The sequence below is a fragment of the Rana temporaria genome (assembly GCF_905171775.1).
Source record: "Rana temporaria chromosome 5 unlocalized genomic scaffold, aRanTem1.1 chr5z, whole genome shotgun sequence".
Lineage (NCBI taxonomy): Eukaryota > Metazoa > Chordata > Amphibia > Anura > Ranidae > Rana > Rana temporaria.
Genome location: NW_024404467.1, coordinates 181,363 through 207,635, shown reverse-complemented (window position 1 = coordinate 207,635; position 26,273 = coordinate 181,363). Strand labels below are relative to the sequence as shown.

At 53.4% G+C, this 26,273-nt stretch overlaps 1 protein-coding gene across 3 annotated transcripts in view; it reads left to right on the top strand.

The window, feature by feature from the left end:
* Positions 1-19,415, top strand: part of MROH1 (maestro heat like repeat family member 1) — a gene marked incomplete at its 3' end in the record, with an annotated part of 156,514 nt that extends 137,099 nt beyond the window's left edge. For all 3 annotated transcript variants that reach the window (XM_040334349.1, XM_040334350.1, XM_040334348.1), the window contains 11 exon segments: positions 3,141-3,263; positions 3,375-3,454; positions 4,093-4,210; positions 6,892-6,987; positions 7,061-7,165; positions 7,357-7,492; positions 9,743-9,855; positions 9,931-10,083; positions 14,723-14,877; positions 16,865-17,030; positions 19,225-19,415. In XM_040334349.1, the coding sequence (XP_040190283.1) occupies positions 3,141-3,263; positions 3,375-3,454; positions 4,093-4,210; positions 6,892-6,987; positions 7,061-7,165; positions 7,357-7,492; positions 9,743-9,855; positions 9,931-10,083; positions 14,723-14,877; positions 16,865-17,030; positions 19,225-19,415 (1,436 nt within the window).
* Positions 19,416-26,273: the final 6,858 nt, after the last annotated feature.

Genomic DNA, 26,273 nt, shown 5'->3' with positions numbered 1-26,273 from the left:
TTCCTTCCATCCTTCTTGTCCGTTCCTCCCATTCTTCTTGTCCTTTCCTCCCATTCTTCTTGTCCGTTCCTCCCATCCTTCTTGTCCGTTCCTCTCATCCTTCTTGTCCTTTCCTTCCATCCTCCTTGTCCGTTCCTCCGATCCTTCTTGTCCTTTCCTCCCATCCTTCTTGTCCGTTCCTCCCATCCTTCTTGTCCGTTCCTCCCATCCTTCTTGTCCGTTCCTCCCATCCTTCTTGTCCGTTCCTCCCATCCTTCTTGTCCGTTCCTCTCATCCTTCTTGTCCTTTCCTTCCATCCTTCTTGTCCGTTCCTCCCATCCTCCTTGTCCGTTCCTCCCATCCTTCTTGTCCTTTCCTCCCATCCTCCTTGTCCGTTCCTCCCATCCTTCTTGTCCGTACCTCCCATCCTTCTTGTCCGTACCTCCCATCCTTCTTGTCCGTTCCTCCCATCCTTCTTGTGCGTTCCTCCCATCCTTCTTGTCCGTTCCTTCCATCCTCCTTGTCCTTTCCTCCCATCCTCCTTGTCCGTTCCTCCCATCCTTCTTGTCCGTTCCTCCCATCCTTCTTGTCCGTTCCTTCCATCCTTCTTGTCCTTTCCTCCCATCCTTCTTGTCCGTTCCTCCCATCCTTCTTGTCCGTTCCTTCCATCCTTCTTGTCCTTTCCTCCCATCCTCCTTGTCCGTTCCTCCCATCCTCCTTGTCCTTTCCTTCCATCCTTCTTGTCCGTTCCTCCCATCCTTCTTGTCCGTTCCTCCCATCCTTCTTGTCCGTTCCTCCCATCCTCCTTGTCCGTTCCTCCCATCCTCCTTGTCCGTTCCTCCCATCCTTCTTGTCCGTACCTCCCATCCTTCTTGTCCGTACCTCCCATCCTTCTTGTCCGTACCTCCCATCCTTCTTGTCCGTACCTCCCATCCTTCTTGTCCGTACCTCCCATCCTTCTTGTCCGTTCCTCCCATCCTTCTTGTCCGTTCCTCCCATCCTTCTTGTCCGTTCCTCCCATCCTTCTTGTCCGTTCCTCCCATCCTTCTTGTCCGTTCCTCCCATCCTTCTTGTCCGTTCCTCCCATCCTTCTTGTCCGTTCCTCCATCCTTCTTGTCCGTTCCTCCCATCCTTCTTGTCCGTTCCTCCCATCCTTCTTGTCCGTTCCTTCCATCCTTCTTGTCCGTTCCTCCCATCCTCCTTGTCCGTTCCTCCCATCCTTCTTGTCCTTTCCTCCCATCCTCCTTGTCCGTTCCTCCCATCCTTCTTGTCCGTACCTCCCATCCTTCTTGTCCGTACCTCCCATCCTTCTTGTCCGTTCCTCCCATCCTTCTTGTCCGTTCCTCCCATCCTTCTTGTCCGTTCCTTCCATCCTCCTTGTCCTTTCCTCCCATCCTCCTTGTCCGTTCCTCCCATCCTTCTTGTCCGTTCCTCCCATCCTTCTTGTCCGTTCCTTCCATCCTTCTTGTCCTTTCCTCCCATCCTTCTTGTCCGTTCCTCCCATCCTTCTTGTCCGTTCCTTCCATCCTTCTTGTCCTTTCCTCCCATCCTCCTTGTCCGTTCCTCCCATCCTCCTTGTCCTTTCCTTCCATCCTCCTTGTCCTTTCCTTCCATCCTTCTTGTCCGTTCCTCCCATCCTTCTTGTCCGTTCCTCCCATCCTTCTTGTCCGTTCCTCCCATCCTCCTTGTCCGTTCCTCCCATCCTCCTTGTCCGTTCCTCCCATCCTTCTTGTCCGTACCTCCCATCCTTCTTGTCCGTACCTCCCATCCTTCTTGTCCGTACCTCCCATCCTTCTTGTCCGTACCTCCCATCCTTCTTGTCCGTACCTCCCATCCTTCTTGTCCGTTCCTCCCATCCTTCTTGTCCGTTCCTCCCATCCTTCTTGTCCGTTCCTCCCATCCTTCTTGTCCGTTCCTCCCATCCTTCTTGTCCGTTCCTCCCATCCTTCTTGTCCGTTCCTCCCATCCTCCTTGTCCGTTCCTCCCATCCTCCTTGTCCGTTCCTCCCATCCTCCTTGTCCGTTCCTCCCATCCTCCTTGTCCGTTCCTCCCATCCTTCTTGTCCGTTTCTCCCATCCTTCTTGTCCGTTCCTCCCATCCTTCTCTTCATTCCTGCACCCTTCTCTCTGTCCCTCCAAATTATTGACAAGTTTGTAGCATTTACAGACCTGGCCTGGGTCGGGTTCAGTAGATTTTGGATGAACATGGACCGGTAATTGTCCTTTTGATGTACTTTCTTCACCATAACATCATCACGTCATAGTGAGGGGCAAGGGGTGTACAGGGGTTCTGTTCTGAGAGGAGATATGATCAGAAGATGTTCTCATTGTTTGGAGCAATAAACAATTGAAGGATCAGAGTAATTCCTTATTGAAGGATCTGGAGGAATTCCCCATCCCCTTATTTCTGTAATGTTTATCTTGGTCCCCATGACTCTTGAGCTTTCCTATTGGTCGGTTATACTTCCAGTTTCATTATCAAACCAATTGGCAGGAGGCCGGTAGGTATGACCTTTCTTTGGCGATTGGAGGCCCACATACAGATTGGGCAGTCGGTATCTCTGAAGTGTGTGAGTGATGTGTCGTTCCTTCATGTGCTCAGTCTGAGTTTTAATGTATGACCAGCCTAAGACTTTGCACACCATTTATTGTGATGCACCAAAAATGTGTTAATTTGAGTTAAACAGAAAGTTCAGTAGGACTTGAGGAGTGATATTTCGTTATTGGTGAATTGACTTCACTGATTTTATTATACTTTTATACAAGTTGTCCTCTATAGAGAGATCTTCCAATGGGGACACCTGGTGACAACTATCCAAGACGTCTACTCCCTTCACTTGGGAGAGATTTCCATGGGAAGTGAAGGGAAATCTGGTGTCACAAATGTGGGAAAAGTATCCTGGGCAGAAGTTTGGACTTATTCCTGGTTAGGAACTTGATGGATAGTGATGTCAGTATCAGGATGACGGCCCTAGAGCGCCATTATTTCTTTGTCCCCGTCCTCCCTCCCTCCCAGTGTTGGCCGTTTCTCCTGACATTCATTATTCTTATAAGTGTCCTCTGTATCTCCTCCTCTTCTTCATGTCATGTCCATCCTCTGCTTCACATGCTGCATGTCCTTGTGGAGGTTGTCCTTCTCACCCGTTGTCATCTCTACACTAGGATCTGTCCCTGAAGCTGTGCTTCATACGCAGCATCTCCATGATTGGCCTCGCCATCTGTAACAGCTCTCAGGCCGGATTCTTCAATTTCAGCCGCAAGACGGAGCTGATTTCACAGCTGGTGGTAAGTGGAGAGGGCGGTGAGCCGGGTGGGGGGTGAGCCGGGCGGGGGGTGAGCGGGGCGAGGTGCGAGGTCCATATTGCGTCTCATGTCTGTCCTTCTTCCCTCTGACAGGAGTTTCTGAAGATGGAGCCAACGGACGAGCTGAAGTCTGCATTACGCCATCGCTCCCTCCTGGCCTGCACCTACCTGGTGTATCCTGCTGAGCACACTCTGGGCTGGGAGACACATGGCAGGCTCCATTAGACTATGACAGACCCCTAGATTAGGTACATCATATGGTGTAATGTGTGGTAGATTGATCTGGATCTTCCGGCATCTCCTCGCTACCTGGTCCCCATTCAGAATACAAGAGGGGTCTTACTAAGAGGAATATGGAGACTCCCGAGTTGTGATGTTGATCTCCTGCCTTCAGTATTTGAGTCAGAAGCCAGAGGCCAAGCATGACTGAATGGGGCCCTAGTTTTCCTCTCACAAGTTAATATACAGCTTGGCCATACAGGAACGGGTGGGTTAGTTTCACCAGATTACAGCCAGGTAGACCCGTCCTTCATACCCTCTAGCTAGCAGTTCTTCTCCGTCCAACCCGATAGAAGATGGGCCAATAGACATCGGATATAAAGCAGGTGTGTGCCTTAGAGGAACTCGGCATCGCTGTGACATCAGGACTGTGCTTTACCAGCGACCTCCCATGCTGGAGATCATGGGGTCAGCTTTGTCTGGTAGAGGGTAGGTCCCCTTGGCTGTGTCCTGGGACATTCTTCCCTAATCGGGTTTATTGGGTGAGATTTTATGTTCAGTAAAGTGATGAAGATTCCTTAACATTGGTCAGCAAGCTGGAGCCGCCTCTGAATGACACCAGCAGATTGGAGCTGATCAATACGGCCCTTGGGAGCGTCTTTCCTCTTCCGCCGATTGGCTCGGGGACACCGGGGGAGCTGCATAAAGAGGTGGGTGCACAGCTCTGCCATCCGTACTGCTACTCAGTGTTCTGGGTCCATCAACTGTACTCTGTCCCTTTACCTGTACCCACCCCTCAGTGTTCTGGTTCACATCCTCTGTACCGACCCTAGGGGTTCTGGTTCCCATCCTCTGTACCGACCCTAGGGGTTCTGGTTCCCATCCTCTGTACCCGACCCTAGGGGTTCTGGTTCCCATCCTCTGTACCCGACCCTAGGTGTTCTGGTTCCTATCCTCTGTACCCGGCCCTAGGTGTTCTGGTTCCTATCCTCTGTACCCGACCCTAGGTGTTCTGGTTCCCATCCTATGTACCTGGCCCTAGGTGTTATGGTTCCCATCCTCTGTAACCGGCCCTAGGTGTTCTGGTTCCCATCCTCTGTAACCGGCCCTAGGTGTTCTGGTTCCCATCCTCTGTAACCGACCCTAGGTGTTCTGGTTCCCATCCTTTGTACCCGGCCCTAGGTGTTCTTGTTCCCATCCTTTGTACCCGGCCCTAGGTGTTCTGGTTCCCATCCTCTGTACCCGGCCCTAGGTGTTCTGGTTCCCATCCTATGTACCTGGCCCTAGGTGTTCTGGTTCCCATCCTCTGTACCTGGCCCTAGGTGTTCTGGTTCCCATCCTATGTACCTGGCCCTAGGGGTTCTGGTTCCCATCCTCTGTACCCGGCCCTAGGTGTTCTGGTTCCCATCCTCTGTACCCGACCCTAGGTGTTCTGGTTCCCATCCTCTGTACCCGGCCCTAGGTGTTCTGGTTCCCATCCTCTGTACCCGGCCCTAGGTGTTCTGGTTCCCATCCTCTGTACCCGGCCCTAGGTGTTCTGGTTCCCATCCTCTGTACCCGGTCCTAGGTGTTCTGGTTCCCATCCTCTGTACCCGGCCCTAGGTGTTCTGGTTCCCATCCTCTGTACCCACCCCTCAGTGTTCATATTCACATCCTCTGTACCGACCCTAGGGGTTCTGGTTCCCATCCTCTGTACCCGACCCTAGGTGTTCTGGTTCCCATCCTCTGTACTCAGCCCTAGGTGTTCTGGTTCCCATCCTCTGTACCCGGCCCTAGGTGTTCTGGTTCCCATCCTCTGTACCCGGCCCTAGGTGTTCTGGTTCCCATCCTCTGTACCCGGCCCTAGGTGTTCTGGTTCCCATCCTCTGTACCCGGCCCTAGGTGTTCTGGTTCCCATCCTCTGTACCCGGCCCTAGGTGTTCTGGTTCCCATCCTCTGTACCCTGCCCTAGGTGTTCTGGTTCCCATCCTCTGTACCCTGCCCTAGGTGTTCTGGTTCCCATCCTCTGTACTCAGCCCTAGGTGTTCTGGTTCCCATCCTCTGTACCCGACCTTAGGTGTTCTGGTTCCCATCCTCTGTACCGGCCCTAGGTGTTCTGGTTCCCATCTTTTGTACCCGGTCCTAGGTGTTCTGGTTCCCATCCTCTGTACCCGGCCCTAGGTGTTCTGGTTCCCATCCTCTGTACCCGGTCCTAGGTGTTCTGGTTCCCATCCTTTGTACCCGACCCTAGGTGTTCTGGTTCCCATCCTCTGTACCCGGCCCTAGGTGTTCTGGTTCCCATCCTCTGTACCCGGCCCTAGGTGTTCTGGTTCCCATCCTCTGTACCCGGCCCTAGGTGTTCTGGTTCCCATCCTCTGTACCCGGCCCTAGGTGTTCTGGTTCCCATCCTCTGTACCCGGCCCTAGGTGTTCTGGTTCCCATCCTTTGTACCCGACCCTAGGTGTTCTGGTTCCCATCCTCTGTACCCGGCCCTAGGTGTTCTGGTTCACATCCTCTGTACCGACCCTAGGGGTTCTGGTTCCCATCCTCTGTACCCGACCCTAGGTGTTCTGGTTCCCATCCTCTGTACCCGGCCCTAGGTGTTCTGGTTCCCATCCTCTGTACCCGGCCCTAGGTGTTCTGGTTCCCATCCTCTGTACCCGGCCCTAGGTGTTCTGGTTCCCATCCTCTGTACCCGGCCCTAGGTGTTCTGGTTCCCATCCTCTGTACCCGGCCCTAGGTGTTCTGGTTCCCATCCTCTGTACCCACCCCTCAGTGTTCATATTAACATCCTCTGTACCGACCCTAGGGGTTCTGGTTCCCATCCTCTGTACCCGGCCCTAGGTGTTCTGGTTCCCATCCTCTGTACCCACCCCTCAGTGTTCATATTCACATCCTCTGTACCGACCCTAGGTGTTCTGGTTCCCATCCTCTGTACCCGGCCCTAGGTGTTCTGGTTCCCATCCTCTGTACCCGGCCCTAGGTGTTCTGGTTCCCATCCTCTGTACCCGGCCCTAGGGGTTCTGGTTCCTATCCTCTGTACCCGGCCCTAGGTGTTCTGGTTCCCATCCTCTGTACCCGGCCCTAGGTGTTCTGGTTCCCATCCTCTGTACCCGGCCCTAGGTGTTCTGGTTCCCATCCTCTGTACCCGGCCCTAGGTGTTCTGGTTCCCATCCTCTGTACCCGGCCCTAGGTGTTCTGGTTCCCATCCTCTGTACCCGGCCCTAGGGGTTCTGGTTCCTATCCTCTGTACCCGGCCCTAGGTGTTCTGGTTCCCATCCTCTGTACCCGGCCCTAGGTGTTCTGGTTGCCATCCTTTGTACCCTCAGGGTTCTATCATAGGGACCCCAATGAAGGTCTTGTCCCTCATGGCAGTAGTTTATAAGTGATTGCAGTGTGTGTTCTCCTGTAGACACTCTATGGGGACACTCTGGACGCTCTCGTAGAACTGTTGAGGAGCCTCATCCTCTGGAATCTGACTCCGCAGGGACTGCAGGACATTTTCCAGGTCAGTGCTCTGACATTTCATCTCTGAGGGGTTCATTCCGAGCTCTCGGTCATGCGTTGTGTTTGTTCTGTAGATCCTGAACCCCTGGATCAGATCCACCAAAGAGCATGAGCGGGAGAGAGCGCTGGAGGTCAGTGCCCGGATGCTGGAGTTTTACTTCCAGAAGCTGAACGTCAATGTAAGTGTCACCGAGCCGCCGCCACCGTACCCCACAATGATGGTCATTATTTATTGGGGACACCAATCATCGTCCTACTCCATTGTATACAATGGGGGGCGCTCTGCAGACCCACCCCCAGGAGGGGATCTTTTCTGAGTTTTTATTAGATTTCCATTCTAAGATCTTCTGTGTTTTATTCCTCTGTACAGTCAGTTGTCACCTTTCATAATCTGGGGCTCCTGATTGGACGGTTGTCACCTCGCTGTTCAGACTCTCTGGCCTCCATCCGCCAGCGCACTGTGGATTGTATCTACTACCTCCTAAACATCCAGCTGAGATATGAAGGTGAGTGAGCCCACCAACTGGCCCCAGGGCCCGTGAAGTAGCAAGTATATCCAAAATGCCTCCACCCAGTATAACTTCTACCCCCTCTCTGTACCCCCTCCCCCTCTCTGTACCCCCATCACCCCTCCCCCTCTCTGTACCCCCATCACCCCTCCCCCTCTCTGTACCCCCATCACCCCTCCCGCTCTCTGTACCCCCATCACCCCTCCCGCTCTCTGTACCCTGATCACACTTCCCGCTCTCTGTACCCCCATCACCCCTCCCGCTCTCTGTACCCCCATCACCCCTCCCGCTCTCTGAACCCCCATCACCCCTCCCGCTCTCTGTACCCCCATCACCCCTCCCGCTCTCTGTACCCCCATCACCCCTCCCGCTCTCTGTACCCCCATCACCCCTCCCGCTCTCTGTACCCTGATCACACTTCCGCCATACAACTTCTACCCCTTCACTGTACCCCGATCACACCTCCCCCTCTCTCTGTACCCCGATCACACTCCCCTCCCCCCTCATATAAATTCTGCCCCTTCTCTGTACACCAATTACACTGCCCCTCTCTCGCTCTGCACCCTGATCACATTCCCCCCCCTTATAATTTCTGCCCCCTCTATGTACCCAAATACATTTCCCTATATAACCTCTGCCCCCCTCTGTATACCCTGATTACACCTCCCCCCATATAACCTCTGCCCCCCTCTGTATACCCTGATTACACCTCCCCCATATAACCTCTGCCCCCCTCTGTATACCCTGATTACACCTCCCCCATATAACCTCTGCCCCCCTCTGTATACCCTGATTACACCTCCCCCATATAACCTCTGCCCCCCTCTGTATACCCTGATTACACCTCCCCCATATAACCTCTGCCCCCCCCTCTGTATACCCTGATTACACCTCCCCCATATAACCTCTGCCCCCCCCTCTGTATACCCTGATTACACCTCCCCTATATAACCTCTGCCCCCTCTGTATACCCTGATTACACCTCCCCCATATAACCTCTGCCCCCCTCTGTATACCCTGATTACACCTCCCCCATATAACCTCTGCCCCCCCCCCTCTGTATACCCTGATTACACCTCCCCCATATAACCTCTGCCCCCCCCCTCTGTATACCCTGATTACACCTCCCCTATATAACCTCTGCCCCCTCTGTATACCCTGATTACACCTCCCCCATATAACCTCTGCCCCCTCTGTATACCCTGATTACACCTCCCCATATAACCTCTGCCCCCTCTGTATACCCTGATTACACCTCCCCCATATAACCTCTGCCCCCCCCTCTGTATACCCTGATTACACCTCCCCCATATAACCTCTGCCCCCCCCCTCTGTATACCCTGATTACACCTCCCCCATATAACCTCTGCCCCCCCCCTCTGTATACCCTGATTACACCTCCCCTATATAACCTCTGCCCCCCCCTCTGTATACCCTGATTACACCTCCCCCATATAACCTCTGCCCCCTCTGTATACCCTGATTACACCTCCCCCATATAACCTCTGCCCCCCTCTGTATACCCTGATTACACCTCCCCCATATAACCTCTGCCCCCCCCCTCTGTATACCCTGATTACACCTCCCCCATATAACCTCTCCCCCCCCCCTCTGTATACCCTGATTACACCTCCCCTATATAACCTCTGCCCCCTCTGTATACCCTGATTACACCTCCCCCATATAACCTCTGCCCCCTCTGTATACCCTGATTACACCTCCCCCATATAACCTCTGCCCCCTCTGTATACCCTGATTACACCTCCCCATATAACCTCTGCCCCCTCTGTATACCCTGATTACACCTCCCCATATAACCTCTGCCCCCTCTGTGTACCCTGAATACACCTCCCCCATATAACCTCTGCCCCCCTCTGTATACCCTGATTACACCTCCCCATATAACCTCTGCCCCCCTCTGTATACCCTGATTACACCTCCCCATATAACCTCTGCCCCCCCCTCTGTATACCCTGATTACACCTCCCCCATATAACCTCTGCCCCCCCCCCTCTGTATACCCTGATTACACCTCCCCTATATAACCTCTGCCCCCTCTGTATACCCTGATTACACCTCCCCCATATAACCTCTGCCCCCTCTGTATACCCTGATTACACCTCCCCATATAACCTCTGCCCCCTCTGTGTACCCTGAATACACCTCCCCCATATAACCTCTGCCCCCCTCTGTGTACCCTGAATACACTCTTGTATATTGCCCTCACTGGGTTTCTTCTGTATTTAGGTTTTGCTCCTGATCACAAGGATGAGTCGGTGGAGAAGCTCCTGACTCTCAGACCTGGTCTCCAGAATCCAGACTCCAGCGTCTTATTTCAAACCTGCTATAGCATTGCCATGGTGAGTAGGGGGAGCGCCGCCGCACCCATGGGATGGGATGGAGATCTCATCTCTGCCATGTCTCTTCTTTCCCAGATCATTGGAAGACGCCTTCCTCCTGAGCAGCTCACCAGCCTTCTGTTCATCACCTTCGAGAGCCTCTCCGACCCCGACGCCAACTGTTCCCGAGGAGCTACTGTGATGATCAACTCTTTGCTGAAAGACCGGGGTGGCATCTTATTGTCCAAGGTATCCCGATCTGTCCCCTCTTCAACTGATGTGTCCTTCAGGTGGCTGAAGGTCTCTTCGTTCCCGACCTCCATTCTTCAACTGATGTGTCCTTCAGGTGGCTGAGGGGCTCTTCGTTCCCGACCTCCATTCTTCAACTGATGTGTCCTTCAGGTGGCTGAAGGGCTCTTCGTTCCCGGCCTCCATTCTGTCTGTCCTCTTCCCCACCTCCATTCTGTCTGTCCTCTTCCCCACCTCCATTCTGTCTGTCCTCTTCCCCGCCTCCATTCTGTCTGTCCTCTTCCCCGCCTCCATTCTGTCTGTCCTCTTCCCCGCCTCCATTCTGTCTGTCCTCTTCCCCCGCCTCCATTCTGTCTGTCTTCTTCCCCACCTCCATTCTGTCTGATGAAAAGAATTTTCCCAAATGGGGTTATTGCGCAGCTCAAAAGGAAAGAGGTAATACCATGTAATAAAAAAGTTGTGTTTATTCACATGTTAAAAAGTGGACAAAAATTTGGTAGCATAAATGGATGGAGCATGAGTTTTATCAAGTACACAAACAGCGTTTACATAAATGTATAACAAGCAGTACACAAACAATGTTTATACAGTCAAAAATGTGCATTGTAGTAAAAACAATCTAACGAACGTTTCGACCTTTGAAGGTCTTCTTCAGAGAGTTTGTGTGGCTGGAAAGGAACATATAGTGGTTAGACATCTCATGATCATAGTTTAGGTAATAAGAGATACATTGTTGGTTTTACAAAAAGCCCTTTGGCTAGAGGAGCAGTGTGCAAAAGGATGTAATGAAAGCAAAAAGTCAAAAAATTACTATTCTGTTTACAGGCTTCTTTATTAAACCTCCTCGTTCCACCGACGTTCCCCTACCCCTCCTGGTTTCTATATGGTCATTCCATCTTGGCCCCATAATTTTTGGGGGTGACCTCTTGTGGTGTTGAGCGGGGTGTTTCACAGTATGTGGACAGCTGTTTTTTCTGCCTGGGATGGAAGCTATCCTTATTAGACCACCTGATGCTGCCGTTTGGACTGCAGCACATCATTGAGACACATCATCAAGGTAAAGGAATTAATAATTAAAAACTAAAAACTAAAAATTAAAAAATGTATTTAAGATACTTTTGTTTGCAATGTTGCACACGAATTTGTTTAATTTTTTGACTTTTTGCTTTCATTACATCCTTTTGCACACTGCTCCTCTAGCCAAAGGGCTTTTTGTAAAACCAACAATGTATCTCTTATTACCTAAACTATGATCATGAGATGTCTAACAACTATATGTTCCTTTCCAGCCACACAAACTCTCTGAAGAAGACCTTCAAAGGTCGAAACGTTCCTTAGATTGTTTTTACTACAATGCACATTTTTGACTGTATAAACATTGTTTGTGTACTGCTTGTTATACATTTATGTAAACGCTGTTTGTGTACTTGATAAAACTCATGCTCCATCCATTTATGCTACCCAATTTTTGTCCACTTTTTAACATGTGAATAAATACAACTTTTTTTTTATTACATGGTATTACCTCTTTCCTTTTGAGCTGCGCAATAACCCCATTTGGGAAAATTCTTTTCATCATTTTTATCGGGGTGAGCAGCCACATTCTCTCCACCATAGTGTCCTGTCTCTTTTCTACCTCCATTCTGTCTGTCCTCTTCCCGACCTCCATTCTGTCTGTCCTCTTCCCCCGCCTCCATTCTGTCTGTCCTCTTCCCCGCCTCCATTCTGTCTGTCCTCTTCCCGACCTCCATTCTGTCTGTCCTCTTCCCCCGCCTCCATTCTGTCTGTCCTCTTCCCCGCCTCCATTCTGTCTGTCCTCTTCCCGACCTCCATTCTGTCTGTCCTCTTCCCCCGCCTCCATTCTGTCTGTCCTCTTCCCCGCCTCCATTCTGTCTGTCCTCTTCCCCCGCCTCCGTTCTGTCTGTCCTCTTCCCCGCCTCCATTCTGTCTGCCCTCTTCCCCGCCTCCATTCTGTCTGTCCTCTTCCCGACCTCCATTCTGTCTGTCCTCTTCCCCCGCCTCCATTCTGTCTGTCCTCTTCCCCGCCTCCATTCTGTCTGTCCTCTTCCCCCGCCTCCGTTCTGTCTGTCCTCTTCCCCGCCTCCATTCTGTCTGTCCTCTTCCCCGCCTCCATTCTGTCTGTCCTCTTCCCCGCCTCCATTCTGTCTGTCCTCTTCCCCGCCTCCATTCTGTCTGTCCTCTTCCCCGCCTCCATTCTGTCTGTCCTCTTCCCCGCCTCCATTCTGTCTGTCCTCTTCCCCGCCTCCGTTCTGTCTGTCCTCTTCCCCGCCTCCGTTCTGTCTGTCCTCTTCCCCGCCTCCGTTCTGTCTGTCCTCTTCCCCGCCTCCGTTCTGTCTGTCCTCTTCCCCGCCTCCGTTCTGTCTGTCCTCTTCCCTGCCTCCGTTCTGTCTGTCCTCTTCCCTGCCTCCGTTCTGTCTGTCCTCTTCCCTGCCTCCATTCTGTCTGTCCTCTTCCCGACCTCCATTCTGTCTGTCCTCTTCCCGACCTCCATTCTGTCTGTCCTCTTCCCGACCTCCATTCTGTCTGTCCTCTTCCCCGCCTCCATTCTGTCTGTCCTCTTCCCCGCCTCCATTCTGTCTGTCCTCTTCCCCGCCTCCATTCTGTCTGTCCTCTTCCCCGCCTCCATTCTGTCTGTCCTCTTCCCCGCCTCCATTCTGTCTGTCCTCTTCCCCGCCTCCATTCTGTCTGTCCTCTTCCCCGCCTCCATTCTGTCTGTCCTCTTCCCGACCTCCATTCTGTCTGTCTGTCCTCTTCCCCGCCTCCATTCTGTCTGTCCTCTTCCCGGCCTCCATTCTGTCTGTCCTCTTCCCGGCCTCCATTCTCTCTGCCCTTTGTATGATGAGGATGATCGGTGGCTTCTGGGAACGGTTCTCTGTCCCGCATGATTGGTTTCTCTGAGAATTTTTCGATCCTGGTCTGTAGACGGGGGAACTGTCCTCCCCATACAGAGCCTTGAAAAAGTATTTATACCTCCACATGTTCTCAGGTTACAACCATAAATGTAATTATTGGAATTTTATGTGATGGACCAACACAAAGTATCACATGATTGTGAGGTGAAGGGAAAATGACACAAATATGTGAAAAGTGTGGGGGGGGGGGAGGGGCATTTGTATTCAGCCCCCTTTACTCTGATAACTAAAATCTAGAGGAACCAATTGCCTTCAGAAGTCACCTAATTAGTAAATAGAGTCCACCTGTGTGTCATGTAATCTCAGTATAAATACAGCTGTTCTGTGAAGCCCTCAGAGGTTTGTTAGAGAACCTTAGTGAACAAACGGCATCATGAAGGCCAAGGAACACCCCAGGCAGGTCAGGGATGAAGTTGTGGAGAAGTATAAAGCAGGGTTCGGTTATAAGAAGATCTCCCAAGCTTTGAAGATCTCACTGAGCTTCTGTTCAATCCATCATCGGAAAATGGAACGAGTATGGCACAACTGCAAACCTACCAAGACACGGCCATCCACCTAAACTGACCGGGCCGGGCAAGGAGAGCATTCAGCAGAGAAGCAGCCAAGAGGTCCATGGTAACTCTGGAGGAGCTGCACAGCTCAGGGGGGAGAATCTGTCCACAGGACAACTATTAGTGGTCTCTCCACAGATCTGCCCTTTATGGAAGAGAGACAAGAAGAAAGACATTGGAGGAAGGAAGACATAAGAAGTCCTGTTTGTAGTTTGTGAGAAGCCATGTGGGGGAGGGGACACAGCGAACATGTGGGGGAGGGAACACAGCAAACATGTGGGGGAGGGGACACAGCAAACATGTGGGGGAGGGGACACAGCAAACATGTGGGGAAAACTAACACTGCACATCACCCTGAACACACCATCCCCACTGTGAAACATGGTGGCGGCAGCCTCATGTGGTGGGGATGCTTTTCTTCAGCAGGGACAGGGAAGCTGGTCAGAGTTGATGGGAAGATGGATGGAGACAAATACAGGGCAATCTTAGAAGAAAAGACTTGAGACCGGGGGGGGGGGAGGTTGACCTTCCAGCAGGACACCGACCCTAAAGTACAGCCAGAGCTACAATGGAATGGTTTAGATCAAAGCCTATTCATGTGTTAGAATGGCCCAGTCACAGTCCAGACCTAAATCCCATTGAGAATCTGTGGCAAGACTTGAGAATTGCTGATCACAGACGCTCTCCATCCAATCTGACAGCGACAGAGATATTTTACAGAGAAGAAGAATGGAGGAGAAATGTCCCTCTCTAGATGTGCAAAGCTGGTAGAGACCCCCCCAAAAAGACTTGTAGAGAAAGGGGGTCCTACAAAGTATTGACTCCGGTTGGCGCCATACAAATGCCCCTCCCCCCCACACATTTCACATATTTATTTGTATCATTTTCCTTCCACTTCACAATCATGTGACACTTTGTGTCTCTCACATAAAATCCCAATAAAATACATTTATGTTTTTGGTTGTAACATGAGAACATGTGGGAGATTTAAAGGGGTATGAATACTTTTTCCAGGCTCTGTATATAGAGGGGTATGAATACTTTTTCAAGGCACTGTATGGTCTATGAAAATAAAGCCGTGCCTCCTCTTCATCGTCCTTGGACTATCCCTCTCATCTTCTGGGTTGGTTAGCGGGTTTCTGTGTGTCTTCTCAGGTCCCGGAGATTATTGATCGGGTTCGGGAGCAGCTGGAGGCATCCTCTGAGGAACACGTTAAGAAAGCCGCAGTACAGACCGTCTATATCCTGGCCACACAACACGTGGCTGCCGTAGTCTCCAGCTTATTGTCCAGCCCTCTTCCATACGACAGGTAATTCACAGCTATCCAGCCTGGGACAACCCTCCCGTCACATGGGAAATCCCGGCAACCCAACGTGCCAGGCAACCGAAGAGCACAGAGATTGAGAAAGATTATACAGAGATGGGGAAGAGCAGAATGAGGGGTAATGGTTAGACCGTGATTGGACAGCCATAAAGAAGGTTGATTGATCAGTAATATGGTGATGGTTGGTTGGACAGCGATGGGGCGATGGTTGGTTGGACGGCGATGGGGCGATGGTTGGTTGGACGGCGATGGGGCGATGGTTGGTTGGACGGCGATGGGGCGATGGTTGGTTGGATGGCGATGGTTGGTTGGTTGGACAGCAATGGGGCGATGGTTGGTTGGACGGTGATGGGGCGATGGTTGGTTGGTTGGACAGCGATGGGGCGATGGTTGGTTGGACGGCGATGGTTAGTTGGACGGCGATGGTTGGTTGGACAGCGATGGGGCGATGGTTGGTTGGACAGCGATGGGGCGATGGTTGGTTGGACAGCGATGGGGCACTGGTTGGTTGGTTGGACAGCGATGGGGCACTGGTTGGTTGGTTGGACAGCGATGGGGCGATGGTTGGTTGGACAGCGATGGGTCGATGGTTGTTTGGACGGCGATGGTTGGTTGGTTGGACAGCGATGGGGCGATGGTTGGTTGGTTGGACAGCGATGGGGCGATGGTTGGTTGGACGGCGATGGTTGGTTGGATGGCGATGGGGCGATGGTTGGTTGGATGGCGATGGGGCGATGGTTGGTTGGATGGCGATGGGGCGATGGTTGGTTGGACGGCGATGGGGCGATGGTTGGTTGGACGGCGATGGTTGATTGGACAGGAATGGGGCGATGGTTAGTTGGACGGCGATGGTTGGTTGGACGGCGATGGGGCGATGGTTGGTTGGACGGCGATGAGGCGATGGTTGGTTGGACGGCGATGAGGCGATGGTTGGTTGGACGGCGATGAGGCGATGGTTAGTTGGACGGCGATGAGGCGATGATTAGTTGGACGGCGATGGGGCGATGGTTAGTTGGACGGCGATGGTTGGTTGGACAGGGATGGGGGCGATGTTGGTTGGACAGGGATGGGGAGTTGGTTGGTTGGACGGCGATGGTTAGTTGGACAGGGATGGGGGCGATGTTGGTTGGACAGGGATGGGGAGTTGGTTGGTTGGACAGCGATGGTTGGTTGGAGGGCGATGGTTGGTTGGACAGGGATGGGGGCGATGGTTGGACAGGGATGGGGGCGATGTTGGTTGGACAGGGATGGGGCGATGTTGGTTGGACAGGGATGGGGCGATGTTGGTTGGACAGGGATGGGGCGATGTTGGTTGGACAGGGATGGGGCGATGTTGGTTGGACAGGGATGGGGCGATGTTGGTTGGACAGGGATGGGGCGATGTTGGTTGGACATGGATGGGGCGATGGTTGGTTGGACGGCGATGGGGCGATGGTTGGTTGGACGGTGATGGGGCGATGGTTGGTTGGACGGCGATGTTGGTTGGACAGGGATGGGGCGATGTTGCATGGACGGACAGGGATGGGGCGATGTTGGTTGGATGGCGATGGGGCGATGGTTGGTTGGACGGCGATGGTTGGTTGGACGGTGATGGTTGTTTGGACGGCGATGGTTGGTTGGACAGGGATGGGGCGATGTTGGTTGGACGGTGATGGGGCGATGGTTGGTTGGACGGCGATGTTGGTTGGACAGGGATGGGGCGATGTTGCATGGACGGACAGGGATGGGGCGATGTTGGTTGGATGGCGATGGTTGGTTGGACGGCGATGGTTGGTTGGACGGCGATGGTTGGTTGGACAGGGATGGGGCGATGGTTGGACGGACAGGGATGGGGCGATGGTTGGACGGACAGGGATGGGGCGATGTTGGTTGGACAGCGATGGTTGGTTGGACAGCAATGGGGTATGGTGATTGGACTGTAATGGGGTATTTGGCTCCTGCCCTTTATCCAATGCCTTTTTTCCCCCTCCAGTGAGACGTGTACCCTGTGGAAGGCGCTGTCCTCCGATCCCCCTCTCACTTCTCAGGTGTTGGAGCTTCTACTGGCCAAGATGACGGGTGACGTCCCCTATAAGGAGAGCAAGACCTCCATGCTGAGCTCCTGCTGCAATCGTGTGGCCACTCTTCTCCCGCTGGAGGTAAGTAGATCATAGGACTGTGCTCTTCATCCCGCCATGTTCTTCCCCTCACTTTACGGAGATAAGTGGTCATGTTGATAGTCATTGCTGGATCAGATGGGGACACAAAACAAACTGTCCTAGCAGTGTGCGCCATTAGACGGAAGTTCATCTTGGCAGATTTGGCGGACAGAGAAGTCTGCTAAACCCACGACTCCGCCCTCTGTATCCAGTTTGACCTCCCTCCCATCCCCCATATTGTGTTTGATTTCCCCCCCCCCACCCCTTGTCTTCTCTGACCCCCCCCCCCCTCCTATATATGTGCCTGCCCCTCTTTCGTCCACCCCTCCCTAATTTTTGGGGTTCTCTAACTTGGGCAGGAGCCTCCTTCCAGCCTCAGCAGCTGAGACAGATCCTCATTCCCCCCCCCCCCCCCCAGGATGGAGTCGGCCTCCGGCTCTGCCCCCTGTTCTTCCTCTTCTGTTAATACCTCCAGGTGTCCATGCCCCCCCCCCATCCCACATGAGTGGCGGCGTCCTCTGTGCACCGCTCTGTGTGTCATCCACATCCGCACTTCTTATAGAAGCAGAGATCCTCCTCCTACTTCTCCTACTCCTGTCATTGTTCCCAGCCACCAAAATGGACTCCACGGCCTGTGAGCGACATACCGCTCCTAGCCAGCCCAAATAACTGACCGGTCAGGTTTAATCATTTCCTCACTGGAGACGGCTATGTGACTGGGGGGGGGGGGGGGGGTCGGGTCAGTAAGGGGTCAGCGTGGCTCGGGGCGGTCAATGTGGGTGAGTTGAGGCCTGGTGAGGCGGGGTGAGTTGGGTTGGGGCTTGGTGAGTCAGGGGAGAGGCGGGGTGAGTTGAGGCTTGGTGAGTCAGGGGCAGAGGCGGGGTGAGTTGGGTTGGGGCTTGGTGAGTCAGGGGAGAGGCGGGGTGAGTTGAGGCCTGGTGAGTCGGGGCAGAGGCGGGGTGAGTTGGGGCCTGGTGAGTTGAGGCCTGTTGAGTCGGGGCAGAGGCGGGCAGAGGCAGGGTGAGTTGGGGCCTGGTGAGTCGGGGCAGAGGCGGGGTGAGTTGAGACCTGGTGAGTCCTGGGCAGAGGCGGGGTGAGTTGAGGCCTGGTGAGTCGGGGCAGAGGCGGGCAGAGGCGGGGTGAGTTGGGGCCTGGTGAGTCGGGGCAGAGGCGGGGTGAGTTGAGGCCTGGTGAGTCGGGGCAGAGGCGGGGTGAGTTGAGGCCTGGTGAGTCGGGGGAGAGGCGGGTGAGTTGAGGCCTGGTGAGTTGGGGCAGAGGCGGGGTGAGTTGAGGCCTGGTGAGTCGGGACAGAGGCGGGCTGAGTTGAGGCCTGGTGAGGCGGTGGGGTTGAGGCCTGGTGAGTCGGGGCAGAGGCGGGCTGAGTTGAGGCCTGGTGAGGCGGTGGGGTTGAGGCCTGGTGAGTCGGGGCAGAGGCGGGCTGAGTTGAGGCCTGGTGAGGCGGTGGGGTTGAGGCCTGGTGAGTCGGGGCAGAGGCGGGGGGAGTTGAGGACTGGTGGGGCGGGGCAGAGGTGGGCTGAGTTGAGGCCTGGTGAGGCGGGGGGGTTGAGGCCTGGTGAGTCGGGGCAGAGGCGGGTGAGTTGGGGCCTGGTGAGTCGGGGCAGAGACGGGGTGAGTTGAGGCCTGGTGAGTCGGGGCAGAGGCGGGATGAGTTGAGGCCTGGTGAGTCGGGGCAGAGGCGGGATGAGTTGAGGTCTGGTGAGTCGGGGCAGAGGTGGGATGAGTTGAGGCCTGGTGAGTCGGGGCAGAGGCGGGTGAGTTGAGGCCTGGTGAGGCGGGGTGAGTTGAGGCCTGGTGAGTCGGGGCAGAGGCGGGATGAGTTGAGGCCTGGTGAGTCGGGGCAGAGGCGGGCTGAGTTGAGGCCTGGTGAGGCGGTGGGGTTGAGGCCTGGTGAGTCGGGGCAGAGGCGGGGGGAGTTGAGGACTGGTGGGGCGGGGCAGAGGTGGGCTGAGTTGAGGCCTGGTGAGGCGGGGGGGTTGAGGCCTGGTGAGTCGGGGCAGAGGCGGGGCGAGTTGGGGTGTGGTGAGTTGAGACCTGGTGAGTCGGGGCAGAGGCGGGTGAGTCGGGGCAGAGGCGGGGTGAATTGGGGCGGGATGATGGCAGTCGGTACCATTCATTGTGTGTGTGTGTGGCAGTAACATGGCAGCCGATGACTTTGTTTCCTTCCTCCATCCAGGCTACGTGTGCAATCCGGGAGGTGTTGTCCCAGCCAGAGTCCGCCCCCGCGGTACAGGAGCTCTTCCCCCAGATGTTTGTGGCCCTCCTCCTGCGGGTCAGTTCCATGGTGGGAGTCCAGCCTCCTAAGAACCTTGGAGCAGCCAAAGAGAGGAAGAGCCCCGGCCCATCCAGGACCCTGGATCCCTGCAGGTACCTCACCCTTCCGTCTGCCAATCCCGGGAGAGTTACTGAAAGCAAAATGTAATTACTGTCCACAAAATCCCGGATTGTCTCTGGAAATTGGAGACAGCCAATCCGATCAGGTAAGATCTCTGTACCTGGAAAATAATGGTGGAGGTCCGAGGAAGATGCGGTATATAGAGAGGAGGTCAGAGGACGGTGCGGTATATAGAGAGGAGGTCAGAGGAAGATGAGGTATATAGAGAGTGGAGGTCAGAGGAAGATGAGGTATAGAGAGAGGAGGTCAGAGGACGATGCGGTGTATAGAGAGGAGGTCAGAGGACAATGCGGTATATAGAGAGGAGGTCAGAGGAAGATGCGGTGTATAGAGAGGAGGTCAGAGGACGATGCGGTGTATAGAGAGAGGAGGTCAGAGGACGATGCGGTGTATATAGAGAGGAGGTCAGAGGACGATGCGGTATATATAGAGAGGAGGTCAGAGGACGATGCGGTATATATAGAGAGGAGGTCAGAGGACGATGCGGTATATAGAGAGAGGAGGTCAGAGGACGATGCGGTATAGAGAGAGGAGGTCAGAGGACGATGCGGTATATAGAGAGGAGGTCAGAGGACGATGCGGTGTATAGAGAGGAGGTCAGAGGACGATGCGGTATATAGAGAGGAGGTCAGAGGACGATGCGGTATATATAGAGAGGAGGTCAGAGGACGATGCGGTATATAGAGAGGAGGTCAGAGGACGATGCGGTATATATAGAGGAGGTCAGAGGAGGATGCGGTATATATAGAGAGGAGGTCAGAGGACGATGAGGTATATAGAGAGGAGGTCAGAGGACGGTGCGGTGTATAGAGAGGAGGTCAGAGGACGATGCGGTGTATAGAGACAGGAGGTCAGAGGACGATGCGGTATATAGAGAGGAGGTCAGAGGACGATGCGGTGTATATAGAGAGGAGGTCAGAGGACGATGTGGTGTATAGAGAGAGGAGGTCAGAGGACAATGCGGTGTATAGAGAGGAGGTCAGAGGACGATGCGGTGTATAGAGAGGAGGTCAGAGGACGATGCGGTGTATAGAGAGAGGAGGTCAGAGGACGATGCGGTATATAGAGAGGAGGTCAGAGGACGATGCGGTATATAGAGAGGAGGTCAGAGGACGATGCGGTGTATAGAGAGGAGGTCAGAGGACGATGCGGTGTATAGAGAGGAGGTCAGAGGACGATGCGGTATATAGAGAGGAGGTCAGAGGAAGATGAGGTATAGAGAGAGGAGGTCAGAGGACGATGCGGTATATAGAGAGGAGGTCAGAGGAAGATGCGGTGTATAGAGAGGAGGTCAGAGGACGATGCGGTGTGTATAGAGAGGAGGTCAGAGGACGATGCGGTGTATAGAGAGGAGGTCAGAGGACGATGCGGTGTGTATAGAGAGGAGGTCAGAGGACGATGCGGTATATAGAGAGGAGGTCAGAGGACGATGCGGTGTATATAGAGAGGAGGTCAGAGGACGATGCGGTATATAGAGAGGAGGTCAGAGGACGATGCGGTATATAGAGAGGAGGTCAGAGGACGATGCGGTATATATAGAGAGGAGGTCGGAGGACGATGCGGTATATAGAGAGGAGGTCAGAGGACGATGCGGTATATAGAGAGGAGGTCAGAGGACGATGCGGTGTATATAGAGAGGAGGTCAGAGGACGATGTGGTGTATAGAGAGAGGAGGTCAGAGGACGATGTGGTGTATAGAGAGAGGAGGTCAGAGGACGATGCGGTATATAGAGAGGAGGTCAGAGGACGATGCGGTATATATAGAGAGGAGGTCGGAGGACGATGCGGTGTATAGAGAGGAGGTCAGAGGACGATGCGGTATATATAGAGAGGAGGTCAGAGGAGGATGCGGTATATAGAGAGGAGGTCAGAGGACGATGCGGTGTATAGAGAGGAGGTCAGAGGACGATGCGGTATATAGAGAGGAGGTCAGAGGACGATGTGGTGTATATAGAGAGGAGGTCAGAGGACGATGTGGTGTATATAGAGAGGAGGTCAGAGGACGATGTGGTGTATAGAGAGAGGAGGTCAGAGGACGATGCGGTTGTGATACATTTGCCTATATGTCTCAGTGTACTGCTCCCTGCTAGCCATGGGTAGAGGTAGAAAGGAATTTCATGTGTGATTCATTCCTCTGACAGGTTATTGACGTGCTAATGTCCCCTCACTATTCTAAACGTTAATTGATCTATTGTGTTGTGTGAAGAAGATCTGTGTTTACCCTTAAAAGTCTGTGTTGTTCTAGCAGTAAGCTTGTCTCATGTGTGGCTTTCTGGGCGATTCCAGGGATATCCCTCCTCGTGGAATATTGGGGTGATTTTCGTTATGGGAAGGAGGGAACGTTGACGGGGATATCATACCGATACCGTCACAATTGGTTGGTAGCAGCGGGATTTTTCCCTTCTATTCCCCTTCACACCCGGATTCCAAGCAGACACTGGAAGAACTACTGGAAGGATTGCTAGCAACAAAACCAAGCGGGTCATCATAGCAGAATTAATGGAGCTAGACCAGGAGGACGGGATTGCAGCAACGCCAGCAGTACAAGAGATGGAGACACCAGTGATTCAGGAGGAGGAATCGCCAGCCAACAAGCTAATGAGAGAGAAGCTAGCGTGGTTCGGCCCGAACCCAACGCCAGATGTGGTACTGAAAGTGATGGACATGTTAGTAAACGCAGAGCTACAGGAGGCTAAAGAAATAAGAGACGCAGAACTACAGGAGGATAAACAAATAAGGGACGCAGAACTACAGGAGGATAAACAAATAAGAGACGCAGAGCTACAGAAGGATAAACAAATAAGGGACGCAGAGCTACAGTTAAAACTGGCAGCAGTCCAACAAGCAGCCGCACCTTCTCCAAACAGTGAGTACAGCACAGCAGACGCAAGGAAGATTCCGTTTAGCGCTTTTAAAGCTTTTGATGAAAAGGACTGTGAGATTGATAACTACCTGGCAGATTTTGAGCGACAATGTAACCTGCACCGAATAGCTAGAGGAGAGTGGGTTGCAATATTGTCAGGCAAACTGTCAGGCAAAGCTTCTGATGCTTTCCGGACCGTGCCAGATCAGGATATCCATAGCTACGCCAGGGTTAAAGAAGTGCTCCTGGCTCGTTATGCAGTAACCCCAGAGTCCCACCGACAGAAGTTCAGGGACTCACGCAAAACCACGAAAGACTCTTACGCAGAATGGGCATGCCAGCTGTCCCTGTCGGCCTCTAACTGGGTTAACAGCAGCCAGGCCACCACCGCAGAGGACATTTTGCAACTAATGCTCCTGGAGCAATTTTACAATCACATCCAGACGGATGTCAAAGATTGGGTGAGAGATCGCAGGCCCATGACTCTACCAGAGGCCGCGAAGTTGGCGGATGAATATGCAGATACTCGCAAGACGAACCAGGTCACACCACAGGAACAACCTCCACCACAAACGGTGCCCTCACACCCACCAACCGCTAGATACCAACCTCCTAACAGACCGATGACATCTAGCCCTCGCTATCATCGCCAGGAGGGCAACGAACAACGCTGCTTCCGGTGCAAACAGCTGGGTCACTTCAAGCAGAATTGCCCCATGAATGACAACACCAGGTCAAATTGGTCTCAACCTGGGTACCGCTCACCAGCAGCAGCCCATTGTGTAGACTCGGCTTGGGATCCAAAGGAGCTGGGTCAGGAAGAACCATTGGGCACCCCTTACGAAGCCCTCATGGTACAATCTGTTATTACGGACAACAGGGAACACCATTGTCAGCTGGTCATGGGCGACAGCCCTGAGCCGGAGGGGCCCTGGAGGGAGCTGGGCAGAAAGAGGCACCGCCGGCCACCCTTCAAGAAGAAGAGGTCCTGGAAGCCGTATAACAAGCTGACCTGGGAGGAGAAGAAGCGACTGGAGGAGAGGGAGTCGCAGCGGGCGTCCCAGATGCGTGCCGAGATGTTCGCCAAGGGCCCACCGGTGGCCCCTTACACCACCACCCAGTTCCTGATGATGAAGGACCACGTGGAGAGCCTGCAGGACATGAGCAAGCAGGAGCTGATCCGTGAGTACATGGAGCTGGAGGAGTGCATAAGCTGCATGGAGGAGGAGAACAACCACCTGAGGTCACAGCAGCATGAACTGGAGATGGAGCTGGAGAAGCTCCAAGAGGAGAACCGGCGGCTGCGGAGGGAGCAGGGGGTGGCTGACCTTATGGGGCTCTAATTTCCCCTCCCCCCCCCCGGACTCTGAGCACCAGTGCTACAGCATTTCAACAAATATAACTTTTTCTTTTTATGAATCTCCTGGGATTGTCACTTCAGAGCCATAACCTGCCCCCTCCCATAGCGGGACACCTAGATGGCGGCGCACAGACCCATTCGCTGTCTTCACACTGACTTCTGGTGACTTTGCAGATCGCACAAAGACTTGGGGACTGACCGGCGTGTGATCTGACGACCCGGTGACATACCTGAGTCTAAAGCAGTTGTCAAGGGAGGTCAGTCATGCCAAACGGAGTTAACCTCGGACTAAAAGCTCTGAACCCGTCAACCCTACTGGACCAGGGAAGGTCCAACCGGATTTGCCGGAGCAGGGAGCAAAAGGGGGGCCATTGTGATACATTTGCCTATATGTCTCAGTTTACTGCTCCCTGCTAGCCATGGGTAGAGGTAGAAAGGAATTTCATGTGTGATTCATTCCTCTGACAGGTTATTGACGTGCTAATGTCCCCTCACTATTCTAAACGTTAATTGATCTATTGTGTTGTGTAAAGAAGATCTGTGTTTACCCTTAAAAGTCTGTGTTGTTCAAGCAGTAAGCTTGTCTCATGTGTGGCTTTCTGGGCGATTCCAGGGATATCCCTCCTCGTGGAATATTGGGGTGATTTTCGTTATGGGAAGGAGGGAACGTTGACGGGGATATCATACCGATACCGTCACAGCGGTATATAGAGAGGAGGTCAGAGGACGATGCGGTATATAGAGAGGAGGTCAGAGGACGATGCGGTATATAGAGAGGAGGTCAGAGGACGATGCGGTATATAGAGAGGAGGTCAGAGGACGATGTGGTGTATATAGAGAGGAGGTCAGAGGACGATGCGGTGTATAGAGAGGAGGTCAGAGGACGGTGCGGTATAGAGAGAGGAGGTCAGAGGACGATGCGGTGTATAGAGAGGAGGTCAGAGGACGATGCGGTGTATAGAGAGGAGGTCAGAGGACGATGCGGTATATAGAGAGAGGAGGTCAGAGGACGATGCGGTATATATAGAGAGGAGGTCAGAGGACGATGCGGTATAGAGAGAGGAGGTCAGAGGACGATGCGGTATATATAGAGAGGAGGTCAGAGGACGATGCGGTGTATAGAGAGGAGGTCAGAGGACGATGCGGTATATAGAGAGAGGAGGTCAGAGGACGATGCGGTATATAGAGAGGAGGTCAGAGGACGATGCGGTGTATATAGAGAGGAGGTCAGAGGACGATGCGGTGTATATAGAGAGGAGGTCAGAGGACGATGCGGTATATAGAGAGGAGGTCAGAGGACGATGCGGTGTATAGAGAGGAGGTCAGAGGACGATGCGGTGTATAGAGAGGAGGTCAGAGGAGGATGCGGTATATAGAGACAGGAGGTCAGAGGAAGATGCGGTATATAGAGAGGAGGTCAGAGGACGATGCGGTATATAGAGAGGAGGTCAGAGGACGATGCGGTATATAGAGAGGAGGTCAGAGGACGATGCGGTATATATATATAGAGAGGAGGTCAGAGGAAGATGCGGTATATAGAGAGGAGGTCAGAGGAAGATGCGGTATATAGAGACAGGAGGTCAGAGGAAGATGCGGTATATAGAGAGGAGGTCAGAGGACGATGCAGTGTATAGAGAGGAGGTCAGAGGACGATGAGGTATATAGAGAGGAGGTCAGAGGACGATGCGGTGTATAGAGAGGAGGTCAGAGGACGGTGCGGTATATAGAGAGAGGAGGTCAGAGGAGGATGCGGTATATATAGAGAGGAGGTCAGAGGACGATGCGGTGTATAGAGAGGAGGTCAGAGGACGATGCGGTATATATAGAGAGGAGGTCAGAGGACGATGCGGTATAAAGAGAGGAGGTCAGAGGACGATGCTGTATATATAGAGAGGAGGTCAGAGGAAGATGCGGTGTATAGAGAGGAGGTCAGAGGACGATGCGGTGTATAGAGACAGGAGGTCAGAGGACGATGCGGTATATAGAGAGGAGGTCAGAGGACGATGCGGTGTATAGAGAGAGGAGGTCAGAGGACGATGCGGTATATAGAGAGGAGGTCGGAGGACGATGCGGTGTATAGAGAGGAGGTCAGAGGACGATGCGGTATATAGAGAGGAGGTCAGAGGACGATGCGGTGTATAGAGAGGAGGTCAGAGGACGATGCGGTGTATAGAGAGGAGGTCAGAGGAGGATGCGGTATATATAGAGAGGAGGTCAGAGGACGATGCGGTATATAGAGAGGAGGTCAGAGGACGATGCGGTGTATAGAGAGGAGGTCAGAGGACGATGCGGTATATATAGAGAGGAGGTCAGAGGACGATGCGGTGTATAGAGAGGAGGTCAGAGGACGATGCGGTATATATAGAGAGGAGGTCCGAGGAAGATGCGGTATATAGAGAGGAGGTCAGAGGAGGATGCGGTATATAGAGAGAGGAGGTCAGAGGACGATGCGGTATATAGAGAGGAGGTCAGAGGACGATGCGGTGTATATAGAGAGGAGGTCAGAGGACGATGCGGTGTATATAGAGAGGAGGTCAGAGGACGGTGCGGTATATAGAGAGGAGGTCAGAGGAAGATGAGGTATATAGAGAGTGGAGGTCAGAGGAC